General features: G+C 41.6%; 1 protein-coding gene across 1 annotated transcript in view; it reads left to right on the top strand.

The window, feature by feature from the left end:
- The window catches only part of XPO5 (exportin 5), a 53,606-nt gene that overhangs the window by 13,571 nt on the left and 25,096 nt on the right, over nt 1-14,939 (top strand). Inside the window, exons 9-18 of the mRNA XM_025381732.1 lie at nt 833-932; nt 2,468-2,551; nt 3,169-3,294; nt 4,446-4,536; nt 6,424-6,552; nt 8,874-9,004; nt 10,933-11,088; nt 12,460-12,501; nt 12,826-12,915; nt 14,273-14,472. Of these exons, the coding sequence (XP_025237517.1) occupies nt 833-932; nt 2,468-2,551; nt 3,169-3,294; nt 4,446-4,536; nt 6,424-6,552; nt 8,874-9,004; nt 10,933-11,088; nt 12,460-12,501; nt 12,826-12,915; nt 14,273-14,472 (1,149 nt within the window). The remainder of the gene's footprint in view (nt 1-832; nt 933-2,467; nt 2,552-3,168; nt 3,295-4,445; nt 4,537-6,423; nt 6,553-8,873; nt 9,005-10,932; nt 11,089-12,459; nt 12,502-12,825; nt 12,916-14,272; nt 14,473-14,939) is intronic.

The raw sequence follows: 14,939 nt of genomic DNA, 5'->3' as shown, positions 1-14,939 counted from the left end.
CAGCCTAGGTGTGACAGTAAGATCCTGTCTCAAAAGGAAAAGAAAAGAAGGAAAATATTAAAGCATTTCTTGATAACATGTTTCTTACCAGGAAGTCACGCAGAACTATATATTGTAAGTAATTGAATCTGTTCCAATACCATCTTTTTGATACTGTTTACTTTTGGTCCCAAGGAGAAATGAAAAGGTGTGAGGGACATATGTTTTACTTAAAATCTGTTACGACCAATTTTAATACACATTTATCATGGCTTCTTTCCCTGTAGAGACTGCAGCACTGTTTTAAGGTATCCTATTAATTAAATGAATAACATTTTTTGGGTAGTGACTATTTTTAGGTCCAATTCTTAGTTCCATAGAGATCATGACACGCATACTAAGTGATGTCCCATTTCTGTTTGTGCTATGGGTCCCATACCACGACCATGGTTCATAAAGCTGTGATTCCAACCCAGGCAGTCAAACTCCAGAGATTGCACTGGACACCATAATACCATTTTGTCCTTCAGTGTTCCTAAAGCCTAGGCCTCGTTTACCCCAAGGCCCTTGGCTTTTACATGATGCTCTCCTCCAGAAGACAGCTAATACGGCTGCTGTTCACACTAGTAGTTATTAATTGCTGTTTGTGTGAATAGTCCTATATCATTTCAGGTCAGGTTTTGCCACCAAATAAGTTAAAAAATTTTTTAAATTGTTAATTTAGCAAAGCTGTTGGAATTCTACTGAATTACAGACCTAACTAAATGACTTGGAGAAATGTGACACAAAGTGATGTTTTTATTACAGCCTTTTTAATTTTGTAGGTGATATAAGGAATTCTCTCATCTTACAGGACTGCTGATGGAGGAGGTTTGGTAGAAAAACACTATGTCTTTCTGAAGAGGCTCTGTCAGGTGTTGTGTGCGCTGGGCAATCAGCTGTGTGCATTGCTGGTGAGCTAGTGCTTGCTTTCTGGAGAGCTTCAAGCCTATTTGGGAAGAGCATTTAGAAACTTATATTTCAATAAGGGGTTGCAAATGTCATTGATTTTAGCCTGATGGGGCAGTGCCCTACAAGTTATTGCATGATTCTATAGATTAAATTATCTTAATAGAATAGTGTTTGAGTGATCTAAATTTATTTTAACAATAAAATAGCTATACCAACATCAGATATCCACATCTATTATTCCATAAAGTCAATGTTGGTTTCTTGTGAATTTTGGTACTTACAGAACCTTAAGCTGCTGAGTGCTTTATGCTTTTACATTCTATTAGCCCACGAAACATGGACTTGAATAAAGAACCCTTTTCCCAATCTAAGGGGTGTGTTACTGGATCACAAAAGAAAACTTGAGTCTGATTGACCTGGAAAACCTGCCGTTAGAGAAATATTTAATACTCAGTCTTATAAGTTGGAAGATAGGACATTGGAACAGACATTAGCAATTGATGTTATATCTTTTTGTGCTGGTTTAAATGGTTAGAGAGGATAGTTTCACAGATAGAAACCATTGAGGGGGCCAGGCGCAGTGGCTCATGCCTGTAATCCCAGCATTTTAGGAGGCTGAGGTGGGCAGATCACCTGAGGTCAGGAGTTTGAGACTAACCTGGCCAACATGGTGAAGCGCTGTCTGTACCAAAAATACAAAAATTAGCCAGGCGTGGTGGTGCATGCCTGTTATCCCAGCTACTTGGGACGCTGAGGCAGGTGAATCACTTGAACCCAAGAGGTAGAGGTTGCAGGGAGCCAAGATTGGGCCACTGCACTCCAACCTGAGCAAGAAAGTAAGACTCCATCTTTAAAAAAAAAAAAAAAAAAGAAGAAAGGCCAGGTGCGGTGGCTCACACCTGTAATCCCAGCACTTTGGGAGGCTGAGATGGGCAGATCACGAGGTCAGGAGATCGAGACCATCCTGGCTAACACGGTGAAAACTCGTCTCTACTAAAAGTAAAAGAAATTAGCCGGGCGCAGTGGCGGGCGCCTGTAGTCCCAGCTACACGGGAGGCTGAGGCAGGAGAATGGCGTGAACCTGGGAGGCGGAGCTTGCAGTGAGTGGAGATCTTGCCACTGCACTCCAGCCTGGGCAACACAGCGAGACTCCGTCTCAAAAAAAAAAAAAAAAAAAAAACAGAAAGAAAAGAAACTATTGAGGGGGTTATTTAATAGGTTGGGACACAGAGATGTGAATAGGTAAGGTCTGAGGAAGTAATACAGACTTTTTTCTTCCTGTAATTTATGAAATGAGTATTTTTTATTTTACTATTTGACCACAGAATGGGTTTTAATGATGATGATTGAGTAGGCAAAGTAACTTTCCTATATTTTAGCCCTTGAAGTGATACCCTTCTTTAGCCAAAAGGAAATACAAAGTCCTTTTAAAACAAAATTTTTGAGGGTTTGATTTATCTGTTTTTATTACTTCCCTGCTTTTTCTTCTCCTGCTTTTCTCAATCAACACCATTAATATAGTGGTCTTCTCCGACAGGGTGTAGATTCTGATGTAGAAACACCATCAAACTTTGGAAAATACCTGGAATCTTTTCTTGCTTTCACAACCCATCCAAGTCAGGTAAACTTTATACAGGTAACTTCTCAAAATTTCAGTTAGGTGAACCAATATCAAGCACTGTGTCCTGAAATATTATTGTAGATCATGTATAAAATGTGACTCTTCAGGCCTTGGGGAATGACCATAGTGTCATTTCATTAAGAGAATTATTGGCTCTTCTTCCTGAGCCAAATAGTGCACTTGTCGAGGTCAGCAGCTTTTCTCTTTAGGTAATATTCTGATTGTACTCAGTCACATGTGAGGTATGTCCCAGGTGATTTAGTACTAAAGTTATAAAGATTTTTAAAACAAAAGTCTGATTGTTTTATAAAATTAATTTCACTGAGTTCAAAATTGTCCTTCTAATATCACTCTGAGATTCCAGCATCCTTTATTGTAAAGAAAAGAAAGTAGTAAAATTCAGTCCACACTCCAGGTAATTTCCTTGACCCACAGCCTATCTTAATAACATGTGGTCCATAGTGGGTAGTCATTACTGATACATTGCAGTGGAGACAGCTTCAAAGTATTGTACAGATTTATTTATATGAAAAAATGTAGTTGATAACTGCTAAATAATAATCTGGGTTATATAAAATCCAAATCCTTAGACTGATGTTTTGTTTTTTTCTCTTTAGTTTCTACGCTCTTCAACTCAGATGACTTGGGGAGCCCTCTTCAGGCATGAAATCCTGTCCCGTGATCCTTTGCTATTAGCAATAATACCAAAATATCTCCGTGCTTCCATGACTAACTTGGTCAAGGTATATAATGGGAATCTAAATGTGGAATGTAGGTGTATACACATAATAAGACTTTGAGGCTGGGCGCAGTGGCTCACACCTGTAATCCCAGCTCTATGGAAGGCTGAGGCAGGAGGATCACTTGAGCCCAGGAGTTGAAGACCAGCCTATGCAACATGGCAAAACCTCGTCTCTACTAAAATACAAAAAAATTAGCAGAGCATGGTGGTATGCACCTGTAGCCCCAGCTACTGGGGAGGCTAAGGTGGGAGGATCACCTGAGCTTGGGAAGTTGAGGCTGCAGTGAGCTGAGATCACACCACTGTAGTCCAGCCTAGGCGATGAGAGTGAGACCGTGTCTCGGGGGAAACATAAAAAAGACTGATTGGCATTATTAACAGCCCTTTCTTCATCACTAAGATTCCTTTATTGGACATATTTTCTTATTCCTCAGGAAGAAATCAGTCCTTACTGGTTATTATAACTGCTCTTCCATATGAGAGTACTTATATATCGTAAGTATTGGGCTAGGTGCTAGGGCAAGAGCAGTGACCATACATACATTCTGCTTTTTAACCCCTGAATTGCTATTTATCTGTTTTTATGATGATTGAGTAGGCAGAGTAACTTTCCTATATTTTAGCCCTTGAAGTGATGCCTTTCTTTAGCCAAAAGGAAATTCAAAGTCCTTTTAAAACAAAAGGGCTTTGTAAACAAGGCCTTTTTAAAACAAAAGGCCGCACCCGGTCACACTGTGTTCTTGTTTTCTGCCTTGGTCTTCAATACTTTTTTGAATGAAACATTCAAAGTTCTACAAGTTTATTCTCAGTGTTCAGTATTTGAGGCAAGTAGCTCTCAATTCTTTCTTCTTTACTACATACTGAATTATCATTTTTTCTTGGGACTCTAAAAGAATTCAAGAATTTAATTCTCCCTGAGGAACTTGGAGGATGGTATCAACTAAAAGTATTCTCTTTCTGCTACTGAGGAATACTGGAACTGGGAACAAACTGTGGACCTGTGATAGAACTGAAGTGGTTATTTACCATACAATATCTCATGCAAACCCTTAACTCTTAAAATAAATTAAAAGTGCTTGAACTCCTGAAGCTTAAATACTCTTTCAGTGGGTCCATTTTCATCCCCTACCCCTATTACCTTTCTCTTTCCAGATGGGCTTTCCTTCTAAAACAGACAGCCCTAGCTGTGAATATTCTCGATTTGATTTTGATAGCGATGAGGACTTCAATGCTTTCTTCAACTGTAAGTGATGTTGGCCTTGGATTTCTCTCAACAGTCTCAGAATGGCATCTAGTATTATGATTCATGGTGCGTGATGTTTGGGGTTTTTACGAAAGATCCCCAAATCTGGATAGCAGCCTACTTATTAAGCCCTAGTTTCCCATTGCAGAAGAATGCTGGGGCTGTATTCCAGGCATAATGTTTTGTTTTACACCACAAACCCCCAAAGCACTTGGACATTGATGTTTAGGGACAGTAACCATACTTAAGATGCTCTTGACTTTTTTTCATACTTAGGATTAAATACCATCTTACCTTATGGTTCTTTGTTTCCCCAAAAAAGTGGAAAAATCCATTTTATTCTAATATTCTCATTCTGTTCTGTTCTGTGTTTTCTGTGCCTTATTTCCTTTTTTTTTTTTTTTTTTTTTTTTTTTTGAGATGGAGTTTTGTTCTTGTTGCCCAGGCTGGAGTGCAATGGCACGATCTCAGCTCACCACAACCTCCACCTTCTGGGTTCAAGCGATTCTCCTGCCTCAGCCTCCTGAATAGCTGGGACTACAGGCACATGCCACCATGCCCAGCTAATTTTTGGGTTTTTAGTAGAGACGGGGTTTCACTATGTTAGCCAGGTTGGTTTCAATCTCCTGACCTCGTGATCCACCTGCCTCGGCTTCCTAAAGTGCTGGAATTACAGGCATAAGCCACCACACCCAGCCTGTTTTGTTTTTTTGTTTTTTTTGTTTTTGTTTTTGTTTTTTGAGACAGAGTCTTGCTCTGTCGCCCAGGCTGGAGTGCAGTGAAACACTCGGCTCACTGCAACCTCTGTCTCTGGGGTTCAGGTGATTCTCCTGCCTCACCCTCCCGAGTAACTGGGATTATAGGCGTGCCCCACCATGCCCAGCTAATTTTATTTTTAGTAGAGATGGGGTTTCATCATGTTGACCAGGCTGGTCTCGAACTCCCGACCTCAGCTGATTCACCCGCCTCAGCCTCCCAAAGTGCTGGATTACAGGCGTGAGTCACCATACCCCGCCTTCATTTCTTTTTATTGCCAATATTTCATTGTATGGATATGCCACATTTACTCATTTATTCGTCTGTTGATGGACATTTATTTCCATTTTTTGGCTATTACAAATAATGCTGCTATGAACATTTATATACAAGGTTTTGTGTAGACATAAGTTTTTATTTCTTTTAGATATATAAATAGGAGGAGAATTGCTGGATAATATGGCAATTGCATGTTTAATATTTTCAGGAACTGCCAGGCTGTTTCCCACAGCAGCTGCACCATTTTTTATTACCACCAATCTGATTTACTTTTTAAAATTTTTTAAATTTTATTTTGAGACATGGTCTCACTCTGTTGTCCAGGCAGGAGTGGTGCTGCAATCATGGCTCACTACAATCTTGACCTCCCTGGGCTCAGCTGATCCTCCTACCTCACCCTCCCAAGTTGCTGGGACTGTAGGTGCATGCCACCACACCTGGCTAATTTTTGTATTTTTTGGTAGAGACTGGATCTCACTGTATTGCCCAAACTGGTTTTGGACTCTTGGACACAAGCAGTCTGCCCACCTTGGCCTCCTAAAGTGCTAGGGTTTCAGACGTGAGCTACTGCGCCCAACCCTGATTTCCTTTTAATTCCAACAGAAATGAGAGACTAAGTTTAGTTTGCCACTTACAGGATCTAGTTGGTAATACAGCTTCCAGAGATCATTTATTTTTAAAAAATTCTGGATTCATTAATAAAGTTTTATTGATTATTACATGCAAAGCACAAGTCTGCAAAACAGTTCTTTTGAATGCTTTTCCCCTGGGGTGGTAAATTAATAAACATTAAGTACCTATTTTATACCAGTTGTTGATTCCTGTCCTTCCCTTGGCATTTTCCCTTGGCAGCCTCCCGAGCCCAGCAAGGAGAGGTGATGAGGTTGGCATGTCGTTTGGATCCCAAAACTAGCTTCCAGATGGCTGGGGAGTGGCTAAAGTATCAACTATCAACTTTTCTTGATGCTGGTTCTGTGAATTGTAAGTTTTTTTCATTACTGAATGTTAGTGAAATGTTAGGACAGTATCAAAACTATATATAGGAAATGAGCCTGAGCCACACACACATCAGAACGATGTACTAATACTAGTCAGAAATAGCTTTGCTCACTGCCTAATTCTATCTTGGAGAGGGAGCGTTTTCATTGGCTCACACAAAAAAAGCAGATGACACATTTTAAATTTAAGTTAGGGTAAAACCATGTCCTTATCAGTTTTGCCATCATTTTCCATTTCTAACAGAATCAACCAATTATTTACTGTTGATTTTATTTGCTTCACTTAAGGCACCAACTTAACAAATTGCATGCCTAGACCTAACTTCAAAACTTTTCAGCCAAATTCTTGCATAGCAGTCTTCCTGAATTCAGAAAGGATCTCCCATTAGACATAACAGGAATAATACAGGGACTTCTCATATCACTCAGCCACCCCAAAGCTTTCGGGAAATTATACTTTACATAAAATCAAAATAATCCCCCTCTACCCAAATGTCTCAGCCAGTTAACTTCTCTGTACTCCATATGTTTTGTCTGTCATCTTAATGCATGCTATATGTGTGTGACAGTATTAATAAAGCAAAAAGGCTGGGCGCAGTGGCTCACACCTATAATCCCAGCACTTTGTGGGGCCGAGGTGGGCAGATCACCTGAGGTCGAGAGTTTGACACCAACCTGACAACCTTGGAGAAACCCTGTCTCTACTAAAAACACAAAAAATTAGCTGGCGTGGTGGGGCATACCTGTAATCCCAGCTACTCGGGAGGCTGAGGTAGGAGAATCGCTTGAACCCAGGAGGTGTAGGTTGCGGTGAGCTGAGATGGTGCCATTGTACTCCAGCCTGGGCAACGAGAGCAAAACTCCATCTCAAAAAAAAAAAAGAGAAAAAAAAGGGGCAAATTAACTAGTGCACGTCACTGCTTTAGAAAAGCACCATACTACTGGCTGACATTTGAGGGATTTAACATTCAGTTGCATTTACAGTTGGCTCTGAAGTTCTCTGATATTTGGTAATTTGAAAGGTTGAAGAAGCCCAAATGTGTTGCACCAAGATGAAACTAGTAAATAGGACTGCGCTGTATGTAAGCAAGAAAAGCAATTGGTAAATCTTAGGCCGGGCAGGGTGGCCCATACCTGTAATCCTAGCACTTCGGGAGGCCGAGGCTGGGGATCATCTGAAATCAGGAGTTCGAGAGCAACCTGGCCAACATGGCAAAACCCTGTCTCTACTAAAAATAAAAAATTAGCTGGGTGTGGTGGCAGGCCCCTATAATCCTAGCTACTCGGGAGGCTGAGGCAGGAGAATCACTTGAACCCAGGAGGTGGAGGTTTCACTGTTCCAAGATCAAGATTGTGCCACTACACTCCAGCCTGGGCGACAAAGCGGGACTCCATCTCAAAAAAAAAAAAAAGCGGCTGGGCGCAGTGGCTAATGCCTATAATCCCAGCACTTTGGGAGGCTGAGGTGGGTGGATCACGAGGTCAGGAGTTCAAGACCAGCCTGGCCAGGATGGTGAAACCCTGTCTGTACTAAAAAAAAAAAAATACAAAAATTAGCCGGGCATAGTGGCAGGCGACTGTAATCCCAGCTACTTGGGAGGCTGAGGCAGAGAATTGCTTGAACCTGGGAGGCTGAGGTTGCAGTGAGCTGAGATCTCGTCACTGCCCTCCAGCCTGGGCGACAGACTGCGACTCTATCTCAAGCAAACAAAAAAAGAAAAGTAATTGGCAAATCTTTTTGCTTGTGCCTTGCTATTTGAGTGGTGTGCTATGGTAATATTTGTAAACTTAAAGGGTGGCATCCTTCTCTAGACATAACCCTTCAGGTTGTCATGAGGCTGTTGGATGTGAAGCAGTGTTTTGTGTATTATATTGTTTCCTTATTGGGAAGATTCTCTATGGTCTCAATTTTAATTATTTAGATTCTCATGGAAAAGATTATAAAGGGGGAGGAGGGGAGAAACTAATTCATGTTTATCAAGTGCGTACTAATGGGCCAGGCAATGTTTTCGATGTTCACCTGTGTATTCTCATTCATTACTCAAAATGGTTTTACTCTAAGGCTCATAGAGGTGAATTCAGACTGCTCATTGTTAGAGGAGGAGGCATGGTAGGAACCTTCACCTACCTCGCTGCTTTCAGCGCACATCATCTTTTCTTTGCCCAAGCTGAGACGGGTTAGATTACCCTGCTCCTTCAATCATGAAATTCTCAGGTGTTCTCTAAAGCTCCATTGTCTCTCTGTGTCTTCTGTGATCTTTCAATGCTGATATTTGTGTGTGTGTGTGTGTGTGTGTTTTAAAGCTTGTTCTACAGCCGGAACTGGAGAAGGAAGCCTCTGTTCTGTCTTCTCACCTTCATTCGTGCAGTGGGAAGCCATGACTCTTTTTTTGGAAAGTGTTATCACCCAGATGTTTCGAACGCTAGATAGAGAAGTAAGTAATTATTTCCCTTGCTGACTGCATGATTGTTTTGACCTTTTTCTTTTATTTTCTCTTTCTTTTTTGAGACACGATCTCTCTCTCTTGCTCAGGCTGAAATGCAGTGGCACAATCATAGCTCTCTGTAACCTCCAACTCCTGGGCTCAAGCAATCCTCCTACCTCAGGCTCCTGAGGATCTAGGACTACAGTCACGTGCCACCACACCTGGCTAATTTATAATAGAAATGGAGTCTATGTTGCCCAGGCTGATCTCAAACTCCTGGCCTGAAGCGATCCTCCTGCCTTGGCCTCCCAAGGTGCTGAGATTTCAGGCATGACCCACAACACCTGGCCAGTTTTGATCTTTTTTTAACTGGTAGTAGAATAGGAAGATCTATGGATGTACGTCTTACAGAAAAGGAAGCAGATTTAGAGAGGCTAAATAGCACACTCAAGTTCAAACAGCTAATTAAATGGCAAAGCTGGGACCAAAACTCAGGTCTTTCTAACTCTAAGCCCTACCACATTTAGTATACATTTAAAGTACCACACTGCTTTAGAATACTGTAGGCCACCAGTATAGTGGCCACCTGTAGGTCTGAAAAGGAGGGTATGCACAGAGAGCCTCAACTGATAGGTAAAATCATATTTCTTAAAGTGGGCAGATGAGGATTTACTAAATTATAGAGAAATAGACAAAAGATATAATCTGATAATGTATAGAGGAGAACCTAAAGTAGCTGATAAGCCGGGCACAGTGGCTCATGCCTGTAATCCCAACACTTTGAGAGGCCAAGGCGGGCAGATCACTTGAGTTCAGGAGTTCCAGACCAGCCTGGCCAACATGGTGAAACCTCGTCTCTACTAAAAATACAAAAATTAACTGAGCATGCTGATGCACGTCTGTAATCCCAGCTACTTGGGAGGCTGAGGTACGGGAATCACTTGAACCCAGGAGGCAGAGGCTGCAGTGAGCCAAGATCACGCCAGTGCACTCCAGCCTGTGTGACAGTGAGATTCTGTCTCCAAAAAAAAAAAAAAAGGGTGGGGCGCCGTGGCTCAGGCCTGTAATCCCAGCACTTTGGGAGGCTAAGCTGGGTGGATCACCTGAGGTCAGGAGTTCCAGATCAGCCTGGCCAACATGGCGAAACCCTGTCTGTACTAAAAATACAAAAATTAGCTGAGCGAGCATGGTGGTGGGTGCCTGTAATCCCAGCTACTCAGGAGGCTGAGGCAGGAGAATCATTTGAACCCGGGAGGTGGAGGTTGCAGTGAGCTGAGATCATGCCATTGCACTGGGTAACCAAGTGTGATATATAAAGTAGCTGATAAATCTGAAAAACATTCAGCCTCATGATCAATTGAAGAAATACAAACTTTAAAAGGTTTTAGGGAATAATATACTGCTGAGAAGATGGTAAGAAGGGCACACACAGCTGAGTTCACACTTGTAATCCCAACACTTTGGGAGGCCAAGATGGGAGGAATGTTTGAACCCAGGAGTTTGAGACCAGTCTGGACAATATAGTGAGACCTCATCTCTACTAAAAATTAAAAAAAATTAGCCATGCATGGTGGTGTGCGCCAGTAGTCCCACCTACTTGGGAGGCTGAGGCTGCAGGATCACTTGAAACCAGGAATTTGAGACCAGCCTGGTCGATATAGCAACACTTCTACAACTTCTCTACAAAAATTTTTAAAAGTATCCAGGCATGGTGGTGCCCGCCTGTAGTCCTAGCTACTCAGGAGTCTAAGGCAGGAGGATCCCTTGAGCTCAAGAGTTTGATGTTACAGTGAGCAATGATTGTGCCACTGCACACTCCAGCCTAGGTGACAGAATGAGACCCTGTCTCTTTAAAAGATGAAAAGAAAATGTAGCCAAAATGGTTATTTCTGAGTGGAGGCAGTCATGTCAACCTCTGTTTTATGTCTTTGTTACAGGAAATTCCTGTTAATGATGGAATAGAGCTATTGCAGATGGTTCTGAACTTTGATACCAAGGATCCCCTCATCCTGTCCTGCGTCCTTACCAATGTCTCTGCACTCTTTCCATTTGTCACCTATAGACCAGAGTTCCTGCCCCAGGTCTTCTCTAAGGTATAAAGTCCATCTCCTTTGTAAATTTTATTTTGACATTTCTAAGTTAATTTTTATTTATTTTATTTTTTGGAGACAGGATCTTGCTACATTTCCCAGGCTGGACTCAAACTCCTAGTCTCAAGGGATCCTCACACCTCAGCCTTCTGAGTAGCTGAGACTACAAGCATGCACAACCACGCCTGGCCTAAGCTAATTATCTTTGTAACTATTTTTGAAATTATGTGAGGCAAACTAATAAACACAGCTATTTATTCATTTATTAAATATCTACTCAGTACTTATTGCGGATCAGGCACCATGCTAGTGCCTCACTCTTTGGGAACACTCTGGGAAGAAAGGCACAAAAACAGTTAATGTTACCTATATGGCATTGCAATGAAGACTTGTATAAAGGAGAGTATTAGAGTGTGCTGTCGGGCTGGGAGGGGATTTATGAGAGGAAGGAACACTTTCTAGGTTTCCAGTTCAGTTGACTAGGTGAGTGATAGATCCACTACCTGAGTCAGAATACAAGATCAGGAAGGAGAACGGGGGTAAAGAAGAGAAGGCAGTGAGTATTTTGGAATACTGTGTTTGATGAATATGTAGAACATCTTTGTGGAGACCTCTCACAATAAATTGGCTATTTGAGGTTGAAGATGTAGACTCTAGAAAGTAACGAGATAAAATTAAAGCATCATCATCATAGAAGTCCCACGACTAAAAGTGAAGTCTTACTGAAGTGATGATGTATGTAGAGTTAGGAGACATGTGAGTCAAGCAAGGAACCTAGTGAATTGCCATCATTGGAGGAGTGGAGAAAAAAATGAGAAGCTCCCACAGAAGGAAAAAGAGCCAGATAAATGAAGAAAATGTTGTATCAAAAGACCAGTAGAACTTCAGAAAAGTAGGCTCATTTGTTGCAAATTCCTTGAGTTGGAGAATGTTCAGTGAGTTCCTTGACTACACCCTCATCTGAGTTTAATTCCATAATAGTGGCCAAGGAAGCAGTCTTATTTCATTGGAATGAGGAGTAAATGGGAAGTAATGAAATGGAATCGAGGGGACAGATCATACAACTTTTGATAAAAAGAAGAGAGAGGGGTTTCCATAGCCACGTACTTGGGTGATAGCATGAATTGTTCTGGGATCCTATTGTAAAATGTTTTGATGGTAAAATTGTGACTCCAATGACTCTTGTAGAGGTATCTGAGAAAATGGACAGTGTGAATAAGCTCATGCCTATAGTCCCAGCTACTCAGAAGGCTAAAGCAGGAGAATCAGTTGAGTCCAGGAATTCAAGGCTAGTCTGGGCAACATAGCAAGATCTCATCTCTAAAACAAATAAACAAACAAATATGAGTGACCTTTTTTCCTCCTCTCCCCTAGCTATTTTCATCTGTCACTTTTGAAACTGTTGAAGAAAGTAAGGTAAGACCATTAATTAAGCCAGTAGATTCTAATTTCTTGAGTACAAATGTATGAATACCTGATACTCAGTTTATATTTTTATATAAATGGGAGGGGGTAGTAAAGGTGGTAGATTATCATATGATACGGTGTTTTGCCCTAGAGACACTATAGGGCATACAGGAAACATGGATTCTCAGTGGCTATAAATGTTACTCCATTTTACTCTTTGGGTTGTGAAAAATCTTTGTGAACTTGCCCTTGACTGAGATACTTACATGATTCTATGCAGCACTGTATATTATATCAAAAGTAGCTCCAAGTTTGTTGAATGTCTCTTTTCAGGCCCCCAGAACCCGGGCAGTGAGGAATGTGAGGAGGCATGCTTGTTCCTCCATCATCAAGATGTGTCGTGACTATCCCCAGCTTGTGTTGGTAAGCTGCTGGACCCTGGCTGAAGTAGCCAAGTTTGGTTACATTTGTGTGTAAATCCAGCCTTCAGTGTACCTCACATAAATTTAAAACTAGAGGCTGGGGACAGTGGCTCATGTCTGTAATCCCAGCACTTTGGGAGGCTGAGGCGGACAGATCACAAGGTCAGGAGATCAACACCATCCTGGCTAACACGGTGAAACCCCGTCTCTACCAAAAATACAAAAAAAAAATTAGCCGGGCGTGGTGGCAGGTGCCCGTAGTCCCAGCTACTTGGGAGGCTGAGGCAGGAGAATGGCGTGAACCTGGGAGGCGGAGCTTGCAGTGAGCCGAAATCGCGCCACTGCACTCCAGCCTGGGCGACAGAGTGAGACTCAGTCTCCAAAAAAAAAAAAAAGAAAAAGAAAAAGATAAAACTTGGAAACTATAGCTTTGCATCAAATAAGCATCCTTGGCCGGGCATGGTGGCTCACACCTGTAATCCCAACACTTTGGGGGGCTGAGGTAGGTAGATCACCTGAGGCCAGGAGTTCGAGACCAGCCTAGCCAACATGGTGAAGTCCCATCTCTACTAAAAGTACAAAAAATTAGCTGGGCATGGTGGTGCATGCCTGTAATCCCAGCTACTCAGGAGACTGAGGCAGGAGAAGCACTTGAACTCAGGAGGCAGCGGTTGCAGTGAGCCAAGACCGTGCCATTGGTCCAGCCTGGGCAGCGAGCAAAACTCCATCTCAAAAATAAATAAACATTCTTGAATTAGTATTTTCTTAGTATAGTTAGTAGTATAGTTAGAAATGTGATGGCAAATGTAATCTCTCTTTAAAATACAAATAGTTATCTGCCATATAGATTATTAAGTTTACCCCTATAATTCTACAACTCTTTACTATGTGATGGTCTTAATTACTACTGCCAAATGATGTGCCTGATCTTGAGAAAAGCAGATGCAAATCACAACCCTTTTCGGGGCGTGGGGTTACAAGAAATGTAATATTACTCCAGATTACAAATTATCCAGAAATTTCTTCTCTGAATGCACAGCAGTTATCTCCATATATATGTATGTGTGTGTGTGTGTGTGTGTGTGTATATATAAAAAAAAAACAAGCTGATCTTTTCACATTTGTGGTATGGGAAAGTGCAGTTATCCAAATACTCAAGACAAGAGCTATCTTCTGCCTAAATTACCTTGCTTATTTAGGCAAAATAAAGACGTATAATAGAATTAACCAAGTAATAGCCTTATAGGTCTGACTTTCCTGGGACTGCTTTGGTTTTCTTCTTTTTTGCTTGAGGGAGCCACCTCTCCTTGAAAATCAGACCTTTACCACCTCTGACTTTTTTTCTTTTTGATCTGTAGCCCAATTTTGACATGCTTTATAACCATGTGAAGCAACTCCTCTCCAATGAGCTACTGCTGACACAAATGGAGAAGTGTGCCCTCATGGAAGCCCTGGTTCTCATTAGCAACCAATTCAAGAACTATGAGCGTCAGAAGGTGTTCCTAGAGGAGCTGATGGCACCAGTGGCCAGCATCTGGCTTTCTCAAGACATGCACAGGTAAAGGAGACCCCTTGCCCTGACTCTCACTATACTCAAACACCCATTTTAGTTTCAGAGCTAGGCCCAGGGTGGGGTAGGGGTTAAGGATATTGAAGTGTGATGGCATTATCCATGATACCTGAAGTTCTCTAAAAGCAGTCTTTTGTAATTTAATCTCTGGTTCAATTAGGTTGTTGGTGGGGAAGGCACAGAGTGAGACTCCTGTGGTGTCTGCATTGCAACACCAGCACATTTAGAGAAATGAGAACAGCTAGGAAAGGCCATACAACCACACAGACACTTATCTGTGTTCATACAGTAGAGAAATTATTTTCTTCTTTATATTTTCAAGATTATATCCTTGTTTAATTCTTAAACTGTTACTAACAACATTTGGGAGTGGGAAGGGAAGTTTGAACCTTCAAATGACAGCTGACAATTAGTATGATTATACTCCTCTCACTATAAAAACTGTTCTTAAGGGC

The sequence above is a fragment of the Theropithecus gelada genome, chromosome 4, assembly GCF_003255815.1.
Source record: "Theropithecus gelada isolate Dixy chromosome 4, Tgel_1.0, whole genome shotgun sequence".
Taxonomy (NCBI): domain Eukaryota; kingdom Metazoa; phylum Chordata; class Mammalia; order Primates; family Cercopithecidae; genus Theropithecus; species Theropithecus gelada.
This window is presented reverse-complemented; position numbering and strand designations above follow the sequence as displayed.